This window comes from Entelurus aequoreus, linkage group LG03, assembly GCF_033978785.1.
Source record: "Entelurus aequoreus isolate RoL-2023_Sb linkage group LG03, RoL_Eaeq_v1.1, whole genome shotgun sequence".
Lineage (NCBI taxonomy): Eukaryota > Metazoa > Chordata > Actinopteri > Syngnathiformes > Syngnathidae > Entelurus > Entelurus aequoreus.
In genome coordinates this window covers 32,763,991-32,781,255 of record NC_084733.1, presented here as the reverse complement: position 1 = coordinate 32,781,255, position 17,265 = coordinate 32,763,991, and the positions used below count along the sequence as shown (strand labels likewise).

The following is a 17,265-nucleotide window of genomic DNA, read 5'->3' as shown; positions in this document are numbered from 1 at the left end:
TTTCAACATAATGAGAGCCCAAAATAACACCCTTTTGTCTTGTATGCATGTTCAAAATAAACTTTTTAAATCCAATATAGTCATGCTGATGAATCGTAGGCCCCAGTACTGAACAGCGTGCTCTGGTTGGTTTGATCTCTTCTAGTGGCCAATACTACTGATATTTTTAGTTCATTTAGCCATTTTTTGCTTTAAAATGCTTAATTTAGGATCAGATAAATGATATAACATGCTTCATGAAAGTGATAAAAAAGTTAGGTTGCTAAAATACAAATTACACAAAGCTGACATGCATCTCAATAAATGAGAATATTGTGCAAAATGTATTTGATTTTAGAAGTTTAATATTTCAGACATATGAACAAATTATAGCCTCGGGAAGTGTTTGCAGCTCACAAAATTACACTTTATCACAATTTCTTACATTTTATGAGATATACTGTACTGAATTTGGAATAGGGCCTCTGAAACAAATTTGCTTTTCAAATATATTCAAATTGATTGAGCTGCACATACTGTAAACATTTCCATTGAAAATTCACAAAAATTACTGGCTGACAATTACATTACTTTCACAGTAACATATACAGTAATTTACTGTGAAATATCTTCACAGAAATTTACTGTAAATGCAGAGCTGTGATTTTATAGTTCGTTACAATAAAGTTACAACTACATTTTGTAACTTCACAGTTGTAATTTTAGAGTTATTGCAATAAAATCTAATAATCAATTTTTTTAAAATTAATTTTAATTACATTTTAATTTAATACATTTTTATAGTTAATTACAATAAAATTACAACCACATGCTGTAACTTCACAATTGTAATTTATTGATACTCTCTCAGTTGAACAAGAAAGTGCAACGTAATCTACGGTACCTTGAATTTACAGTAATTTGTTGTGATATTACAGTGGAATATGATTACAGTATTTTGTTATGAAAAAATGCTGTGAAAATACTGTGAAATCCTGGTAAGTTTTTGCAGTGTATACATATAATCTTTCAGCATATTGTTGGTTCTACAAAATGCAAAATGGACTCCCGCATCCTTTCATTTGTCAGTATGCAGGTGGAAAAAGTTTGGAGTAAATTTCACAGAGCCGTCTCCACGCACGATGAGTCTATTTCTATGTGGCAACGCTCCGCCCTTTCGCCATCCTCGTACCCGCCACCATCAGGCCCGTGCGCGATAAGCACGGGGAAGAATCTTGCGTCGCTGTAATTGGGCGGACTGTCGCTGAGGGCCAGCTGACTGGAGTCCGAGCGCCCTCCCTCGCGCTCGTCAGTCATGTTGCTGCTGCGGCTCCTCCACAGTGCCACTGTGCGGCGCGAACCGTACATACGGCAGAGGGAGAAGCGCGACGTGGCCGAGGACAGGCGAGAGCGGAAGCGTGCCCCCTGGCAGGAGAAGAGGGAGGAGCAGCTCGAGCTGGTGTTGGTCCTCCTCCTCATCCTCCTGCTGCTCCTGCCCTCCCGTCCGCTTCTGTCGCCGGCTTGACTCTGGAGCGCGCCGTAGCTCTGAGTGGTGGGGCTGGGGTCCAGAAGGTAGCAGTTTGAGGATGTGGTGCATTCGGTGTCATGCAAAGAGTCTGCGCTCAGGTTTATCAGCATGGCCTCGGAGTAGCTGGGGATCACTTGGTGGTTACAGCGGATGTGCCACTCCAGTTCCGTGCTGTCTAGCGTGTCCACTCTCGGGATAGTGCAGCCACTACTAACGGTCCTGTCTTCGTCTAACGGTGAGGCGCCGCTGCAGGTGTACTCGATCCCAAACAGCTTCTCTATGCGGTAGTGCACGTATGCAGTGCGGTACTCCATCAGGACTCTTAAAGGCCAAGAGAGCATGAAGAGAGCCGCCAGCCAGAAGGCCACCTGGGTCGTGTACCAGGGCATCTTATCTGGGTGCACATACGCTATCAGGTTCTCCCTGAAGTCTACATTCTTCAGCTGCATGCCTTCCCTGGCCTCCATGTAATCATCCAGACCTTCGATTTCGGAGAAGAACCTCGCTCGCTGATTGAGGTAGTCGTTCTCCGGGCCGGCTTCGGTGAAGCTGAAACACTTGGTGAACTGCAGGCGGGTGGCGGGATGCTCCTCCAACCCTTTGAGGTCACGTGACACATCCTTCATGCCACAGCGGCTGTAGTCGAACTCACCTTCCGCCACATGCGTGTTGACCCTCTCGTTGTACACCTGCGTTGTGGTGTAGGCGTCCCCGTTGCGGTAGCGGGTGACTTGCCGTGTCCTGCGCACAAAGTGATAGCTGATGGCCTTCCACCAAATGCAGGGTTGGGCTCGCTGCATCCGCACCACGCGCTCGTACACGCTGTCTATATCTGCTTTGCACTGCAGCTCGCTGCGGGCCCGGCAGTGCCAGCACTCCACCAGGTACAGCACGTACAGCATGAGCAGGAAGGCCAAGGGGATGTAGATGTAGCCGTCGGAGCAGGGGCTGTCGTGGTAGATCATGGAGTGGCCTCCAGGCCCCATCCTTTGCAGGGAGGGGGCGAAGGAGGCCGTGAAGGCGGAGGTGAGGGCGGAGTTGAAGCTGATCTTGGTGACCCGGCTCAGTTGGCACCAGCTGACGGCGCCCACGCAGCTGTACATGAGCAGAGAGAGCAGCAGGCAGCGCCAGTGAGACTCTCTGCACACGCAGGCTCCCAATGACTGCTTGACAGGACGCTGCTGCAGAGAGAGAGAGAAAAAAGAAGATGAAGAATAGGCACTTAGAAAAATTAGCTGTTATATCATGACTTGTACTGCAAATGTTAATAAATGCAGACAGTAAATTATGAGGCTTCTGCACGCCTATATAAGCACCAAGTAAATCAAAGGAAAGAAAGCTTCGGGAGATTCAATTAAAACTACAGTATGTCATTAAAACTGATTTAGCCGTTTTCACATCACACTGTGAACTTTCTCAGGGCATTCAATCGATCGCAACTGGACTGTTTGGTTTGTCTTAGAAGACGTTTCGCCTCTCATCCGAGTAGGCTTCATCAGTTGATGCTCACAGACTGATTCAGTTGGAATTCCATGTATCAGGTCTATCTGAGAAACTCAGAAGGTTTTTTTTAAACAAACCCAACATCCCAGTACACTTCAAATTAGGCAACACCCTGAGACAGAGGCTAGTGCATCCTAAAGACCAGACACCCCACACCCATGCTATCCAGTGTAATGATGAATGCACTGATTCATATTGGCGAAACAAAACTACCACTAAACCGACGCATGGCACAGCATAGACGGGAAAACTCTTCAGGCCAACACTCAGCTGTCTGCCTGCACCTCAGGGAGAAACAGCACTCCTCTGAGTACAAAAATGTAAATATTCTGGACAGGGAGGACTAATGGTACGAAAGAGGAGTAAGAGAAGTCATCTATGTCAAGGTTGAAAAGCCATCCATGATCAGAGGAGGTGGTCTGCGACACCACTTGTCTCCCACATACAACACTGTCCTCTCAACCATTCCCAAAAGACTCTGCAATTTAGCCTCCAATAAATAACAGGAGTTCGAATCATTCTGGTCGCTGAAGGCGACCAGAAAGCCATTTGTGCCATTTGTTTACAACTGAATGAAATGCTTATGTGGGGGATTCTGACTATTTTAGACTGGTAGTAGTCGATCCGCAGCGATCGTTCTGCCACACAATACCTCAATGCTATCGAGGGGAAATTGCACTTCAACGACTGTTGTTGGCTTTGACAGTTAGGATGGCTCGTTTGCATCAAAACAGTTGTTTTTCTCACTCCAATAGGGCGAAACCATCCTTGCCCAGGCATACCCTCCTGGTTTTTGGAGCATAAATATTTGGGGTTTTGGCACCAGCCGCTAGATGAGATCTGATCAATCGAAGTCTAAGACTAGATCTGACCAATTTAAGTCTATGAGCATGAACCGATGAAGCCTACTGAGGTATTGGCACCAGCGGATAGACTAGATCTGACCAATCTAAGTCTAAGACTAGATCTGACCAATTTAAGTCTATGAGCATGAACTGATGAAGCCTACTGAGGTATTGGCACCAGCGGCTAGACTAGATCTGACCAATCTAAGTCTAAGACTAGATCTGACCAATCTAAGTCTAAGGGGGACGGCGTGGCGCAGTTGGTAGAGTGGCTGTGCCAGCAACCTGAGGGTTCCTGGTTCAATCCCCACCTTCTACCATCCTAGTCACGACCGTTGTGTCCTTGAGCAAGACACTTCAACCTTGCTCCTGATGGATTCCTGGTTAGCGCCTTGCATGGCGGCTCCCGCCATCAGTGTGTGAATGTGGAAATAGTGTCAAAGCGCTTTGAGTTCCTTAAAAAGGTATGCAAGTATAAGTTATAACCCATTTACCATTTACCATTAGTCTATAAGCATTAACTGATGAAGCCGACTCATCAAGTAGGCTTCAAGACAAACCAAACAGTCCAGTTGCGATCGATTGAATGCCCTGAGACAATGACCTGGATGAATGGCAGCATTCATAGACACTGTGAACTTTATTTTATTCACAATCCAAGAATTCAGGTGGGTTTAATCATCTTGTTGTAGACGGACATATATGTCACAGGAACCCAAATGCAAAAATGTCTTCTTTGCACTTTGTGGTTGCCGTTTTTAACTGTCCCGTTGCATTTTGGGAAAACTTACTTAGATCCAATACTATTCCACCTACCTTTAAATACAGCCCAGCATCATGTCATTAGGGAATAGATGTATGACATGTCATTGAGTTGTGAATGATCGTGATGGCTGTCCAAATTTACTCTTTAAAGTACAGAAGGCTCGAACAATGTCCTATGTTTGTTAAAAAAAACAAATCTTGGACAAACCCACTGTACAACAGGTACAGTATGGTGAATCTAGAAAAAGATGGCGGATTCCTTAAAAACTACAAGAGAAAATAACTACTTCTGCCTAGGAGTCATAAATCATTATGACATTTGGACTACAAAAAAGATGGCGTACTTTGAAAACGGTATAAAGTAGGTATAACATATACCTACTTCCAGTTTTAATTCCGGTTTAGACCACGCCCACTGCGTTTGATGTCATCCCCCACTGACTCCCCTGGACAACATTTAGGCCACGCCCTTTTTTTATGTTTTCCCCCACACCCCCCACAAAAGCCCCCCTCATTACCTCACGAGCCCCCCTTAATAGATGTTACTTGTTATTACTTGTTCCCTAATACATTCAAAGCAATTCAATCAGATGTTTAGGGGGCGGCGTGGCGAAGTTGGTAGAGTGGCCGGGCCAGCAATCGGAGGGCTGCTGGTTACTGGGGTTCAATCCCCACCTTCTACCATCCTAGTCACGTCCGTTGTGTCCTTGGGCAAGACACTTCACCCTTGCTCCTGATGGCTGCTGGTTAGCGCCTTGCATGGCAGCTCCCGCCATCAGTGTGTGAATGTGTGTGTGAATGGGTGAATGTGGAAATACTGTCAAAGCGCTTTGAGTACCTTGAAGGTAGAAAAGCGCTATACAAGTATAACCCATTTATAACCCATTTAGTTCAAGCTGGATCATTTGGAAAGTCCACATATTAAAAAAACCCAACAACTTTGTCCTCATCTTGTTGGTTAATAGTTGTAAGTCCTTCTCAAGGGATGCTGTTCTGTCAACCCATAACCGCTTGTGCTTAATGGAGTGAAAGGATTCTTGCTGACAACAACCCATCCATTACGGGACTGACTCAGGCGAAGAAGAGATGTCACTCCGCTGTTTCAACTGCACTTGATTTATAGGGGGGTGGGAGGAGGGGGGGGTTCCAATTGGCAGATGAACCACCATGATGACCCTTGGCAGCCATGGCTTTGACACAAACATAAATGATCTTATGTTTGTATTTTTTTTATGTACTGTATGTAATACTTTGAATGGATTAAGGCAGCATTTTGGAGAGATTCATGGTCTCTTGAGGATGAATTGTATGCATTTCTCCGTGCAAACAATGTATTGCAATCTTTTTAACCATTGAGTCAGTATCAGGCCAACATTTCAACTCATGAAAACCTTTTTTTCTTGACTAAATAACTTTCAAACATATATATATATACATATATATATAAATAAATAAATGAATGGGTTATACTTGTATAGCGCTTTTCTACCTTCAAGGTACTCAAAAGCGCTTTGACAGTATTTCCACATTCACCCATATATATATAATATTTTGATGCAGATTCGTTAAAAAAAAAAAAAGAGTTGCATATGATGATGGCTCAATCGCAGGACGCTTGTTGGTGGTATTTAATAATCACCAAATAATCGACAGCAGTGTGAGGAATGCCAGAATATAGACATAAACACAATGTATTTAAAAATACAGGAATTAAAAAAACTCAAAATCCATAATTTTCCTAAATGTTAGCAATTATTTTTAGATTATAATTTATGTACATTTTAAATGATAAAATCATAACAAAAAAATAGTAATTGAGTATTTTACCTTCTTTCTATGGCTGACTATTTACAATGATTATATTGACCTGTTTGTGCAACACAAACAGGCAGTTTGTCTTGGGATGACAGTGTGAAGAATAAAACAAAATAATAATCAAAAAATAACAAAATAAAAGCACACATTTCTAATGTGCAAAAAACAACAAGACAATACATTCATATTCTACTTAATATGCATAATCAATATTTTGCAAAAAAAATATTACTTTCTTGAAATAAAACCCTTTTCCCTGTTGAATATTATTTTCAGCTGGGAGAAAAGCATTTTCTGTGGATTTGTTGTTGTAAAAAAGATGATATACTGTACAACAGTGCTTTAGCATCATTGATTTATTACTGAGATAAAGCTTATGTTCAGTCCTGTAACCAAAAACAAAGCAAATCATTTGTGGATATTTTTATGTCAACACAAACATTTAACACTTTAGCATTATACATAAATATAATACTGTAAATACATATTTATGTAAGGATTCACATTGTTTTCGTGTGTGTTTACTCATAAAGATTTTAAACCCACGCATTGGGTTGCACATAAACTACCATGTAAATGACCCCAAATAGGTTACGCACTTCATAACCCAGCAGTTGGGTTGATAAAGTAACTCAGCATTTTTTTGTGTGTACAGTTCATATTCAGAATCCCAAGTACCCCCTGGAGTGCCCCTGTGTCTATAGTACCCCATATATGAGAACAAGTGTAAACTGTTTTTTTATGATCTTACAGTACTTATTTCCCTAAAAGTTAACAATATTGAGTCATACACTTATATGTTGTAGGCTACTTATAATAAACAAAAACGACCTTTCTAAGCATTAATATATTTGGCCATGTGATGCACTACTCCTACCTCCTCCACATCACTCTCAGCCGGAGAGTCATCCTGCTCCTCTTGCTCAGCATCATTGTGAGCACTGGCCTCGGTGTCTTCCGCAGAGTCCGGGTCGGTGGAGAGCATCCTGCACGTCTTGCATGTCAGACTCTCGTTGTATTTATTTACTGGCTTTTCCTTGCATCGTGGATCATATATACAGCTCTACTCTTGCTGTTTTCCCCTTTAGGTTTCCCCGTCAGCCCATCATTGCTCGTGCAGCCGGCAGGCTGCAGCTGCACAGTGCTGCGGGGATCCCGCGGTGGTCCCGGCTGGTCCGACCGAGGGGGGCGGGGTTGAGGGATTTCACCGCAGCAAAGACAGCAAATGTTAACCATCGTGCAGTCAGCAAAAATGCAATTCTCGTAGTGGGCTTGAAAACGTCTCGACACAACCGAGCATCCTCAATTGAACGGTCCCATACAGTCCGCGCAAGGGAGGAAACCATAAAAATAAAACATGCCCTCAGGCTGCTATCACGTAAATTGTGATTGCAACGACAGGATTGAACGACATTTGCCTCTAAATATCCTGCAAACCCCATTCCTAACATATTTAACGCAATGTGTATGATGATGTTATAAAATAACATTTCCGTTTAAGGGCCGGGCTTTTATTTTGAAAGTATTATGTTTAACGTCACATCTGAGAACTTCCGTGTTTTGGCTAGTTTCGCTGCTGCAAAGCATGCACAAAGTCAGATTAGCTAGCCCAACTCACAAAACCTCATCTAAAACAGCAATTTTGTAGCCGTATTGTCGTGTAAGTAGTTCCTTTTGCTCAATGTAACACATTGTCTGTGTTCTAAGATGTGATTTTACCGCTTGGGTCACTTTTTTAGGATTTTAATGTAAACTTAGCTACACGTGATAACACAATCCGCCACCAAACGAATATATTTTATTTATATTAAGCCTGCAGTTTATCCTAAATGGTACAATACACTCAATAAAAGTATTAGTACCACTGGACTGTTGTGACGTCGTGTGTAGGTCTCAACAGAGGCGGAACTACTATTTCTATTAGTGGCATCCAACGGGGTCCCACATTGCGCTATACCTGTCCATCAAATATTAATGCCTGCCAATAGTTTATTTGAATGGGGCATCAACACAATAAGCGCTATCAGCTAGCGATATACGTATTGTTGGTTTTCTCCCGAATCCAAAACACATTCATGTTTGGTTCATTGGAGACTAAACTGTCCATCTGGGTCAATGTTAAATGAGAACCTTCATAGACAAATGTTAAAGTTGTTTGTCTATATGTGCCCTGTGATGGACAGGTGGCAAGTGCGAGGGTGTCATGCAAGAAGCATGAAGTCATCTGGGATGGACTCCAGCTCACCTGTCCCCCTAATAACAAGCAATATAGAAAATAAGGCAGCTTTCTTCTTGTTACTGTTCTTCTCTAGAGGGATGTTGCAACGTCCCAAGCCAACAGACTCGGAGGCAGACCTCCTGAAGGAGCAGCAGGAGTTCATCAAGTCTGGAGGTCTGTCCGCTGCTAGCGTATTCCGCCGTCCTGACAAGAGGAGAGGCGAGGCAGGGGGAGACGCAAAGGACGCTCATATTGGTCACACTGACGAGAGTCAGAGGGATGTGGTCACCATTGAAGGTTAGACTTAAGCTCCATCCTAAACAACACTATAATAGGAGTGTACCAATATTATAAATACCGTGGAATTTTGATATCAAAATCATCAAAATAATACCGTGATGTGCTGCGGTATAAAAGTAAACCTTGGTCAGTGTATTTTTTTCTGGCACTTTTGAATTGGCTGGTCTGGTAGTAAACTACATCTCCCAAAATTCCCTGTGTAGTGCGAGTGTGGGCCATGTGTGGGAGGTTGTAAACTAGAGAAAAACATTTTTTTTTTCAGACATTAGTTGAAGTTTTCATTAGAATCTATCCATAACTTTTTGAGTCATGTTGCTAACAGACAAACAAACCCTGGTGAAAACACAACCTCTGTGGTCTGTGTACTGCAAGGCAAAGTCGCCACCTTTATCTGGAGTGTTTCTAAGACGACACATAAAGCTGGTTAGAAATTGTGATGTTTTAACCCACATTTTTTTCAATAATATTGAATTAACTTGCGGTTTAAATTAATTTGTTAGCTATGTTTTAAGTAGGAAATACGCCGGGCGGACAAAAAAAAAGTTTGGTGACATTGCACTGTGGGAAGCAACTTGATAAACCACAACCTGAAAAATATATTTGATGCCAAGGAGGCCAACCATCAATTTGTGAGGTATTTACATTAGTAAACATTCAACTGTCAGTTAATCTTTCTGATAATCAGCATTTTCCAAAGTGATATGTCCACTACAGAAGACACAGTTTCTCTGAAGTCATAAGTTAAAAAACACTAACGTGAACATTATTGTTTTACATTTGTTACACTGGATCTTTATATTGTCATTTTGAAGACACTTAACTGGAAGAATATTAAAAATATATATTTTTGTATATATATATATATATATATATATATATATATATATATATATATATATATATATATATATATATATATATATATATATATATATATATATATATATATTTGTTTGTAGTAATAATATGATTAGAACATTAGAACATGCATATACATATGTATGTATATATATATATATGTATATATATATATATATATATATATATGAATATGAATGTTGAAGATGGCACCTAATGGCCATAAGACGTAACTGCACGTTTTGTCCACATACTGTATTTTCCGGACGATAAGGCGCACTTAAAATCCTTTTTTTTCCTCAAAACTCGACATTGCGCATTATAACCCGGTGCGCCTTATGTAAGGAATACGTTTGGTTGAGCTAACCCACATCGAAGCGATTTCTTTTGTTACATGGTGTAATGATAAGTGTATCTGGCATTTTGTTTCGCAATATTATGCAAAAGCAACTTTTCTTACCTTCTGGTACCTGCTCATCTCTATTTGGGATCTGCATAAATCCTGAGAAATTGCGTGCGTCCGCGCCGACGCCGTAGTCGATAAGCTTCTTCTTTTTCTCTATCTTCTTATGTGACATTCATCCTCCGCTGTTGCCATTTCTAATATAAAGTAGTGTAAAGTTCTTACTTACATCTATCAATAAACTCGCCATGAAAGTGCTAAAACATACCAGTGTAGTGAGTTTACATTATTCACCCAAGGAACATTAGTTATTAGAGTTCCGGTTGGACGGTTTTTCACGGGACACGTTTCTGGTGGTGTTGTTTCCGGATGAGGAGATGCTGCTCCGTTATTGATTTAAAGGCCTACTGAAATGAATGTTTTTTATTTAAACGGGGATAGCAGATCTATTCTATGTGTCATACTTGATCATTTCGCGATATTGCCATATTTTTGCTGAAAGGATTTAGTATAGAACAACGACGATAAAGATCGCAACTTTTGGTATCTGATAAAAAAAGGCTTGCCCCTACCGGAAGTAGCGTGACGTAGTCAATTGAACATTTCCGCAAAGTTCCCTATTGTTTACAATGATGGCCGCCAGAAGTGAGAGCGATTCGGACCGAGAAAGCGACGATTTCCCCATTAATTTGAGCGAGGATGAAAGATTTGTGGATGAGGAAAGTGCAAGTGAAGGACTAGTGGGGAGTGGAAGCGATTCAGATAGGGAAGATGCTGTGAGAGCCGGGGGTGACCTGATATTCAGCTGGGAATGACTACAACAGTAAATAAACACAAGACATATATATACTCTATTAGCCACAACACAACCAGGCTTATATTTAATATGCCACAAATTAATCCCGCATAAAAACACCTAGGTGTTTGTTATGCTAGCTCCTAGCTCCTAGCTACTAGCTCGAGCTAGTTATAGCTCGAGCGGGTTATATGGACGGGATCCCGTCCATATAACCCGCAAATACAATTCAAACACCTGCACAACACACACACACTCACTCAGCCCAAAGGACCGTTCACCTAACCCAAGGTTCATAAAGCTTATATATTTAACCAAAGTTACGTACGTGACACGCACGTACGGGCAAGCGATCAAATGTTTGGAAGCGCAGCTGCGTACTCACGGTATTGCGTCTGCGTCTGTGTATCCAAATCAAAGTCCTCTTGGTAAGAGTCTCTGTTGTCCGAGTTCTTCGATCTTGACTGCATCTTTCGGGAATGTAAACAATGAAACACCGGCTGTGTTGTGTTGCTGACTTCCCTCGCAAAATATCCGCTTCGCAGCGACAACTTTCTTCTTTGCTTGCTCAGCTTCTTTCTCCATAATGCAATGAACAAATTGCAACAGATTCACCAACACAGATGTCCAGAATACTGTGGAATAATGAGATGAAAACAGAGCTATTTCGTATTGGCTTCAATGGGGAGCCATACCTCTGTTTCACTGGCTACGTCACGCGCATACGTCATCCTCCAAAGGCGTTTCCAACCGGAAGTTTAGCGGGAAATTTAAAATTGCACTTTATAAGTTAACCCGGCCGTATTGGCATGTGTTGCAATGTTAAGATTTCATCATTGATATATAAACTATCAGACTGCGTGGTCGGTAGTAGTGGGTTTCAGTAGGCCTTTAAGTAAAGTCTGAATGTCATTAAAACAGTTAGCTCCATCTTTTGACATTTCTTCCACTCCCGTCCTTGCACGCTACACCGGTACAACAAAGATGACGGGGAGAAGATGCTGCCGAAGGTGAACCACGTAAATAAGACTGCCCACAAAACGGCGCATCCTGAAGTGACTGTCAGAAAGCGGCCTGAAGATGGTCTGTAAAACATAATCTATGCAACATTTTGACCAAAGAACCACCATTACATGTAATGTAGACCACAAGGAAGTGTTTTCAATTTAGAAAAAAAAAATATATATATATAACTCCATTAATGCGCCCTATAATCCGATGCGCCTAATATATGAAAAAAGATAAAAAATAGACCATTCATCGGCAGTGCGCCTTATAATCTGGTGCACCCTATGGCCCAGAAAATACGGTAGATAAAAATAGTGTTCGTGTATGAGATCTAGGGCTGCCAATTATGGCCAAAGTAATAATTAAGATTATTGTTATCAATATTGAAATTATGATTACTGATTGTTCGGTAAAGTAGTGTTGGGGTGTAAACGTAATACCCTCATGTAATTTGTAATGTCTAATAAAAAGGCTATAGATAAACGTTATCCATATATCTAAAGACAAATATTAGGTTTTTCTTATTCTGTAATAATATCAACTTGTCAGGTTTTTGTCATTACATGATGCCTTTATCTCTATTTTTACATTTCGCTAGAGGGAGTTTTTAATTTATTTATTTAAGTTATGTACGTTCATATGTAAATGTAGATGCTGTATTGGGACAGATCCATTTAGAGTTTGAGCAGAAATATGTCATATAGGAATTAACTATACACAATAAAACATTAACAAAATGCTGTGTCACATGAATGGTTTTTGAAGTAATACATTTGTGACATGAAAAACACACATGTGATGTGCATGTTTCCTCACCTCATTAACTGTCAGTCACAGCAGCTGAAGGACGCTGTATTGAGAAAATAAAAGCAACATTAAATAGACTTAGACTTCCTTTTATTGTCATTCAAATTTGAACTTTGCAGCCCAGATAAGAACGAAATTTCATTGCATTAGCTCATGGTACTGCAGGATATAGTTTTTCTCCTTCGCTGTATACTTTTAGTGTGGGGACAAGTACGTCTGTCTTCAATATTGGCCACACCTGTCTCCATCTAAACACAGCAGTGCGCTCTTGAGCGCATGCCGGGAAGCGAGGGAAAATGACGTTAAACCAAGCGCTTGGCTTTGTTTACTCCGAGGGGAAATCTCCCGAGCAAAGTCTGTGTAGTTACTTCGCCATGATTATCAAGCCAAACGACGCTGGTGCACGTGCGCCTGACTTCGTGTAGCCTAAAATGGATTAATAAATGACAGGTTTTTGGTAATTAAAAAATTAGACGGTATTACTAACCGTCTGGAATTTTTTCGCAAATTATCATTATACCGTTTACCGTTACATCCCTAGTCCATTAACAAGTAAAAAGTCAAGGGCGGTCACGACATGTTCTTGCCGCCGATGTTGGTCAATTTTTTAGGGCATTATGGCAAATGATGAGGGCGGTCGCGGTTGTTGCCGTGGTTAAATTCGAGCCCTGAGTATATGTATATGCATATTAATATATATATATATATATATATGTTAGGGCTGTCAAAGTTAACGCGATAACTTGTTAATTGTCAATTTCATAACGCCACAAATTTTTTTAACCGGCGATTAACGCACAAATGTCCATTTGACCCTCAAGGAGTTCCGTAGCGGGGGGAAACTTTGCTGTTGTTCACTGGTTATTCATGAGCCACAAGCGAGCAGAAATGGACAAAGGAAAGTCCTCTATTTTATAGAAATATCAAGTTTAAAGCCAAGGCAATGTTGTTCTCCTGACATGAAAGGACTATTTTTAAGAAGAGGCAACATCCCTGCAGCAAATGCCTGCTGCACGCGTCATTCAGGTGGGTGGTGCTTCACTTCCGTGTTCAGATTACGGTTAAGGTTTAGTGATAACATAACATTTAAATTGTTGCTGTGACTGATTTAGTAAGTAAGATGACATAAAAGTTAAACAGAAATGAAAGACGGTCGGGAAGAGGTCGAAAGGAGACTTTTGTATTGTAACAGATCCAACGTCAAAACATGTCACAGGGTTTCCCGCAGCGCTTTGTTGTTAAGGCGGCCGCCTTACGCACTCACAGGGCATATTCAGAGCGCATGTAACAGCCAATCAGCAGTGCGTATTCAGAGCACATGTAACAGCCAATCAGCAGTGCGTATTCAGAGCGCATGTAGTCAGTGCTCAGGCAGGCAGAGAGGAGAGGCGGTGGGGTGAGCAGAAAGGTGTTTAGCAGGTGAACATAATGCAGCGGACTCTCCCCAAATGATAATAAACACTTCCAAGTCAACTACTAGTAACATCACTATGAGCCCGTTGACGTTCTATAAACATAAGCGGCAGCTCAGCTCGCTCGCAGTCCTTAAGGTGAAGGCTAATTAGCTTTTAGCATAACGTTAGCTCACTGTGCGGTGTGTGTGTGCGTGCGTGTGTGTGTGTGTTACGGACAGCAAAGCCCTGTCTGTCTGAGAAAAAGACAAGCATTATTGACCTACAGTTAACAACTAAGTTATTTCAGTTTAAATAATATCCATCCATTTGCTACCGCTTATCCATTTCGGGGTCGCAGGGTATGTTGGAGCCTATCTCAGCTGCATTCGGGCTGTAGGACCCTGGACAAGTCGCCACCTCATTATCATAGCAAATTATACAATGACATCACAGTGACCACGCTCCACTACACCCCTAAACACGCCTCCACCGTCCCAGGAATCTTTGCAATCTAGGAGAAACCCTGTAAACCCCAAGTGTCGGATTGTGTAAGTTGAAAAACATGGCCGCCATCAACCAAAACACATTTGCATGGTGGGTATGCCTTAACAAGTAATTGTCCATAATTCATTGACCATTTCTCTAATGACTACACCAACTTTGAGGATATCTGTATTATATGTATGCTAGCACCCAAAGCATTTTTAACACAGCCTATAGGTGGCACCACAAATGTAGCTACCGGTATATATATGTTTCTCTATACTGAATATAAACTTCAAAATAAACGTTTTTGCTTTAAGATCTTCCGGATGAGCTTCCCTCTCTAACACCAGCACCTCCCAAAAAGTCCCGCTTCAAAAACAGCTGCGTCACCTTCGAGGATGAAGACGCTGGTGTGACACTGGACAGACATGACACCCACATCAGTGCTGTGCTCTCCAAGATCGTTGTAAGTAAGCATTGTGGAGGATAATATAAATAATTAATTTGTTTGTATCCTCCCGAAAGCAGCTGGAAACAAATAAATGAGCAGATATTATAGTCTTGTAAAGTTTTGGTTATATTCTGTCATTTACATGTATGACTTCGTATTATTATTTTTCTTTTATCTTTTAAGGAGCGAGATACCACTTCCATTCCAATATCTCTACCAGAAGTTACAGGCATGGCGTTCCCCAAAGTACTACACCGCTCAGCAAGCAGCACTCAGGTATAAGTAAATACATGAAAACTAACCACAAGCTCTAAATGTCTCAAAGATCAAAATATTTACAGTCATGGTAAATAATGTGTGTTAAGATATATACAAGTAAATTCCCATATTCGTTCTCTCTCTTTAGTCTCTTTTTTTATATCATAATAATAAATGTGATTATTTTGATTTCTGTATGTAGTAGTACCTCAACTTATGAGCCCAATTGGTTCTGCAACAGAGCTCTTAACTCAAAACACTTGTATTTCAAATCAACGTTTCCAATCAAAATTAATTTAAATCAATTTAATTGGTACTTGGTCCCCTAAAACAGCACCATTTGAACATGTAACATACCTTTTAAAAATAAAAACAAACTTTTGGATAACAAATATTGTATAAAAAAACAATACATAAGAATGTACTACTAACAGCTGCATATGTTTTATAAAGTAATGTAACAACAATATAAAGCATCACTTGGAGAGCAGACTTCTACGGTATCTCTTTCCAGCTTCTTCTCTGTCAAACACACCATCAGCAGCTTTCCCATATTTTCATAGATCATTTTCCGCGGTTTGGATATTATTTTAACATTCTTGGCTGGTATTAGGCTCATGATGCTTCAGTTTGGTGCAGAATTGCTTGTATTCCTTCATGTGACTTCTTCCCAGAAGTGAAAAACAGTGTTGTGCAGCAAGCAGCACGCAAACTCTCTGAGCATGCAAGGGGCCTAGATCTTCCCGCAAAAAGCAGATACGAGCAAAAATCAAACTATGCAATGGAATACCTCCCTATACTTTATCAAAATAAGATTTGTCAGGTGATATCAAGAATTATCCGCCGGTGGAGTTCCCAGACATGTCGGACTATCTTGTGCTCCAGACCTCATTCTACACAACAAAACTTGGAAAAACATTAATGCCTGCAACCTCTTTGTGTGTGGCTTGGTCAAGGACATTGGTATTAAGACTCTCTTCGCCCTTTTTGATTACCTTTCGAGGAACTCTGAACAAATGTTTATACATTGAAAACAATGTAAGCTATTGGGCATTTTGCTTCTAGGAAGGCAAAATGGCGCCGAGTACCCATTGATAACAGACACTGCTTTGACCAACGCTTTGTTTCACCAATTTGAGGATCATGTTTGTAATGATTTCTTTCTTTAATTAAATTATTAATATATATATATATATATATATATATATATATATATATATATATATATATATATATATATATATATATATATATATATATATATATATATATATATATATATATAATATATATAATTGTCTCAACTTCACACTTACTTTCTTCCTTCTCATTGTTGGAAAAACAAAGTTATGTTGATCTCTAGCTATAGGATAGAGGAAAATCATTGGGACTACTCTTCCAGAGATCAGTTCCATCTTAACCACTCGCTGTCTGAGGAGAGTGCAGAATATCCTGGGTGTTCGTCACCACCCTGCGCATCATCTGTTACACCTGCTGCCCTCAGGCAGATAGTACAGGTTCATACAGGCCTGAACAACAAAACTGTCTAACAATCTGTATCCTCAGGCTATAAGGCTGCTGAACACTACCCCTAATCCCTTTCCCTCTTCCCCTACCTCCCTCTGCCCCCCTTTTATGGACACTAACCATGCACATCTACCAACAATAGCTCTGGACTACACTTTGCATTGCTGCACTCTTGTCTATATCCATGTATCTGTTACAATGTTGCAAGGACGCAAAACATTTTAATCTGTCAAATGTTTACACTGGGTTATTTATGGGGATTCTGGGGTTTAGGAACACGTGGCACTTTACATCAAACTATGCAGTGTTGATGCTCTTAACTTA

At 40.8% G+C, this 17,265-nt stretch overlaps 2 protein-coding genes across 3 annotated transcripts in view; one reads left to right on the top strand and one right to left on the bottom strand.

Moving 5' to 3' along the window:
* Positions 1 to 833: 833 nt before the first annotated feature.
* Positions 834 to 7,751, bottom strand: si:dkey-13p1.4 (transmembrane protein 151B). Of its 2 annotated transcripts, none has more exons than XM_062041635.1 (2): positions 7,313 to 7,751; positions 834 to 2,688 (listed from the first exon to the last, which is right to left on the bottom strand). In XM_062041635.1, exons 1-2 carry the CDS (start codon positions 7,418 to 7,420, stop codon positions 1,099 to 1,101), a joined length of 1,698 nt encoding a protein of 565 aa, XP_061897619.1. In that variant the 5' UTR covers positions 7,421 to 7,751; the 3' UTR covers positions 834 to 1,098. The 2 variants fall into 2 exon arrangements, with proteins under 2 accessions (XP_061897619.1, XP_061897620.1); XM_062041636.1 differs by having other exon boundaries at positions 834 to 2,685.
* An 83-nt stretch (positions 7,752 to 7,834) lies between these two features.
* Positions 7,835 to 17,265, top strand: part of rpap1 (RNA polymerase II associated protein 1) — a 40,287-nt gene continuing 30,856 nt past the window's right edge. The window contains exons 1-4 of the mRNA XM_062041634.1: positions 7,835 to 8,095; positions 8,748 to 8,950; positions 15,023 to 15,171; positions 15,340 to 15,432. Of these exons, the coding sequence (XP_061897618.1) occupies positions 8,752 to 8,950; positions 15,023 to 15,171; positions 15,340 to 15,432 (441 nt within the window). The 5' untranslated portion in view covers positions 7,835 to 8,095; positions 8,748 to 8,751. The remainder of the gene's footprint in view (positions 8,096 to 8,747; positions 8,951 to 15,022; positions 15,172 to 15,339; positions 15,433 to 17,265) is intronic.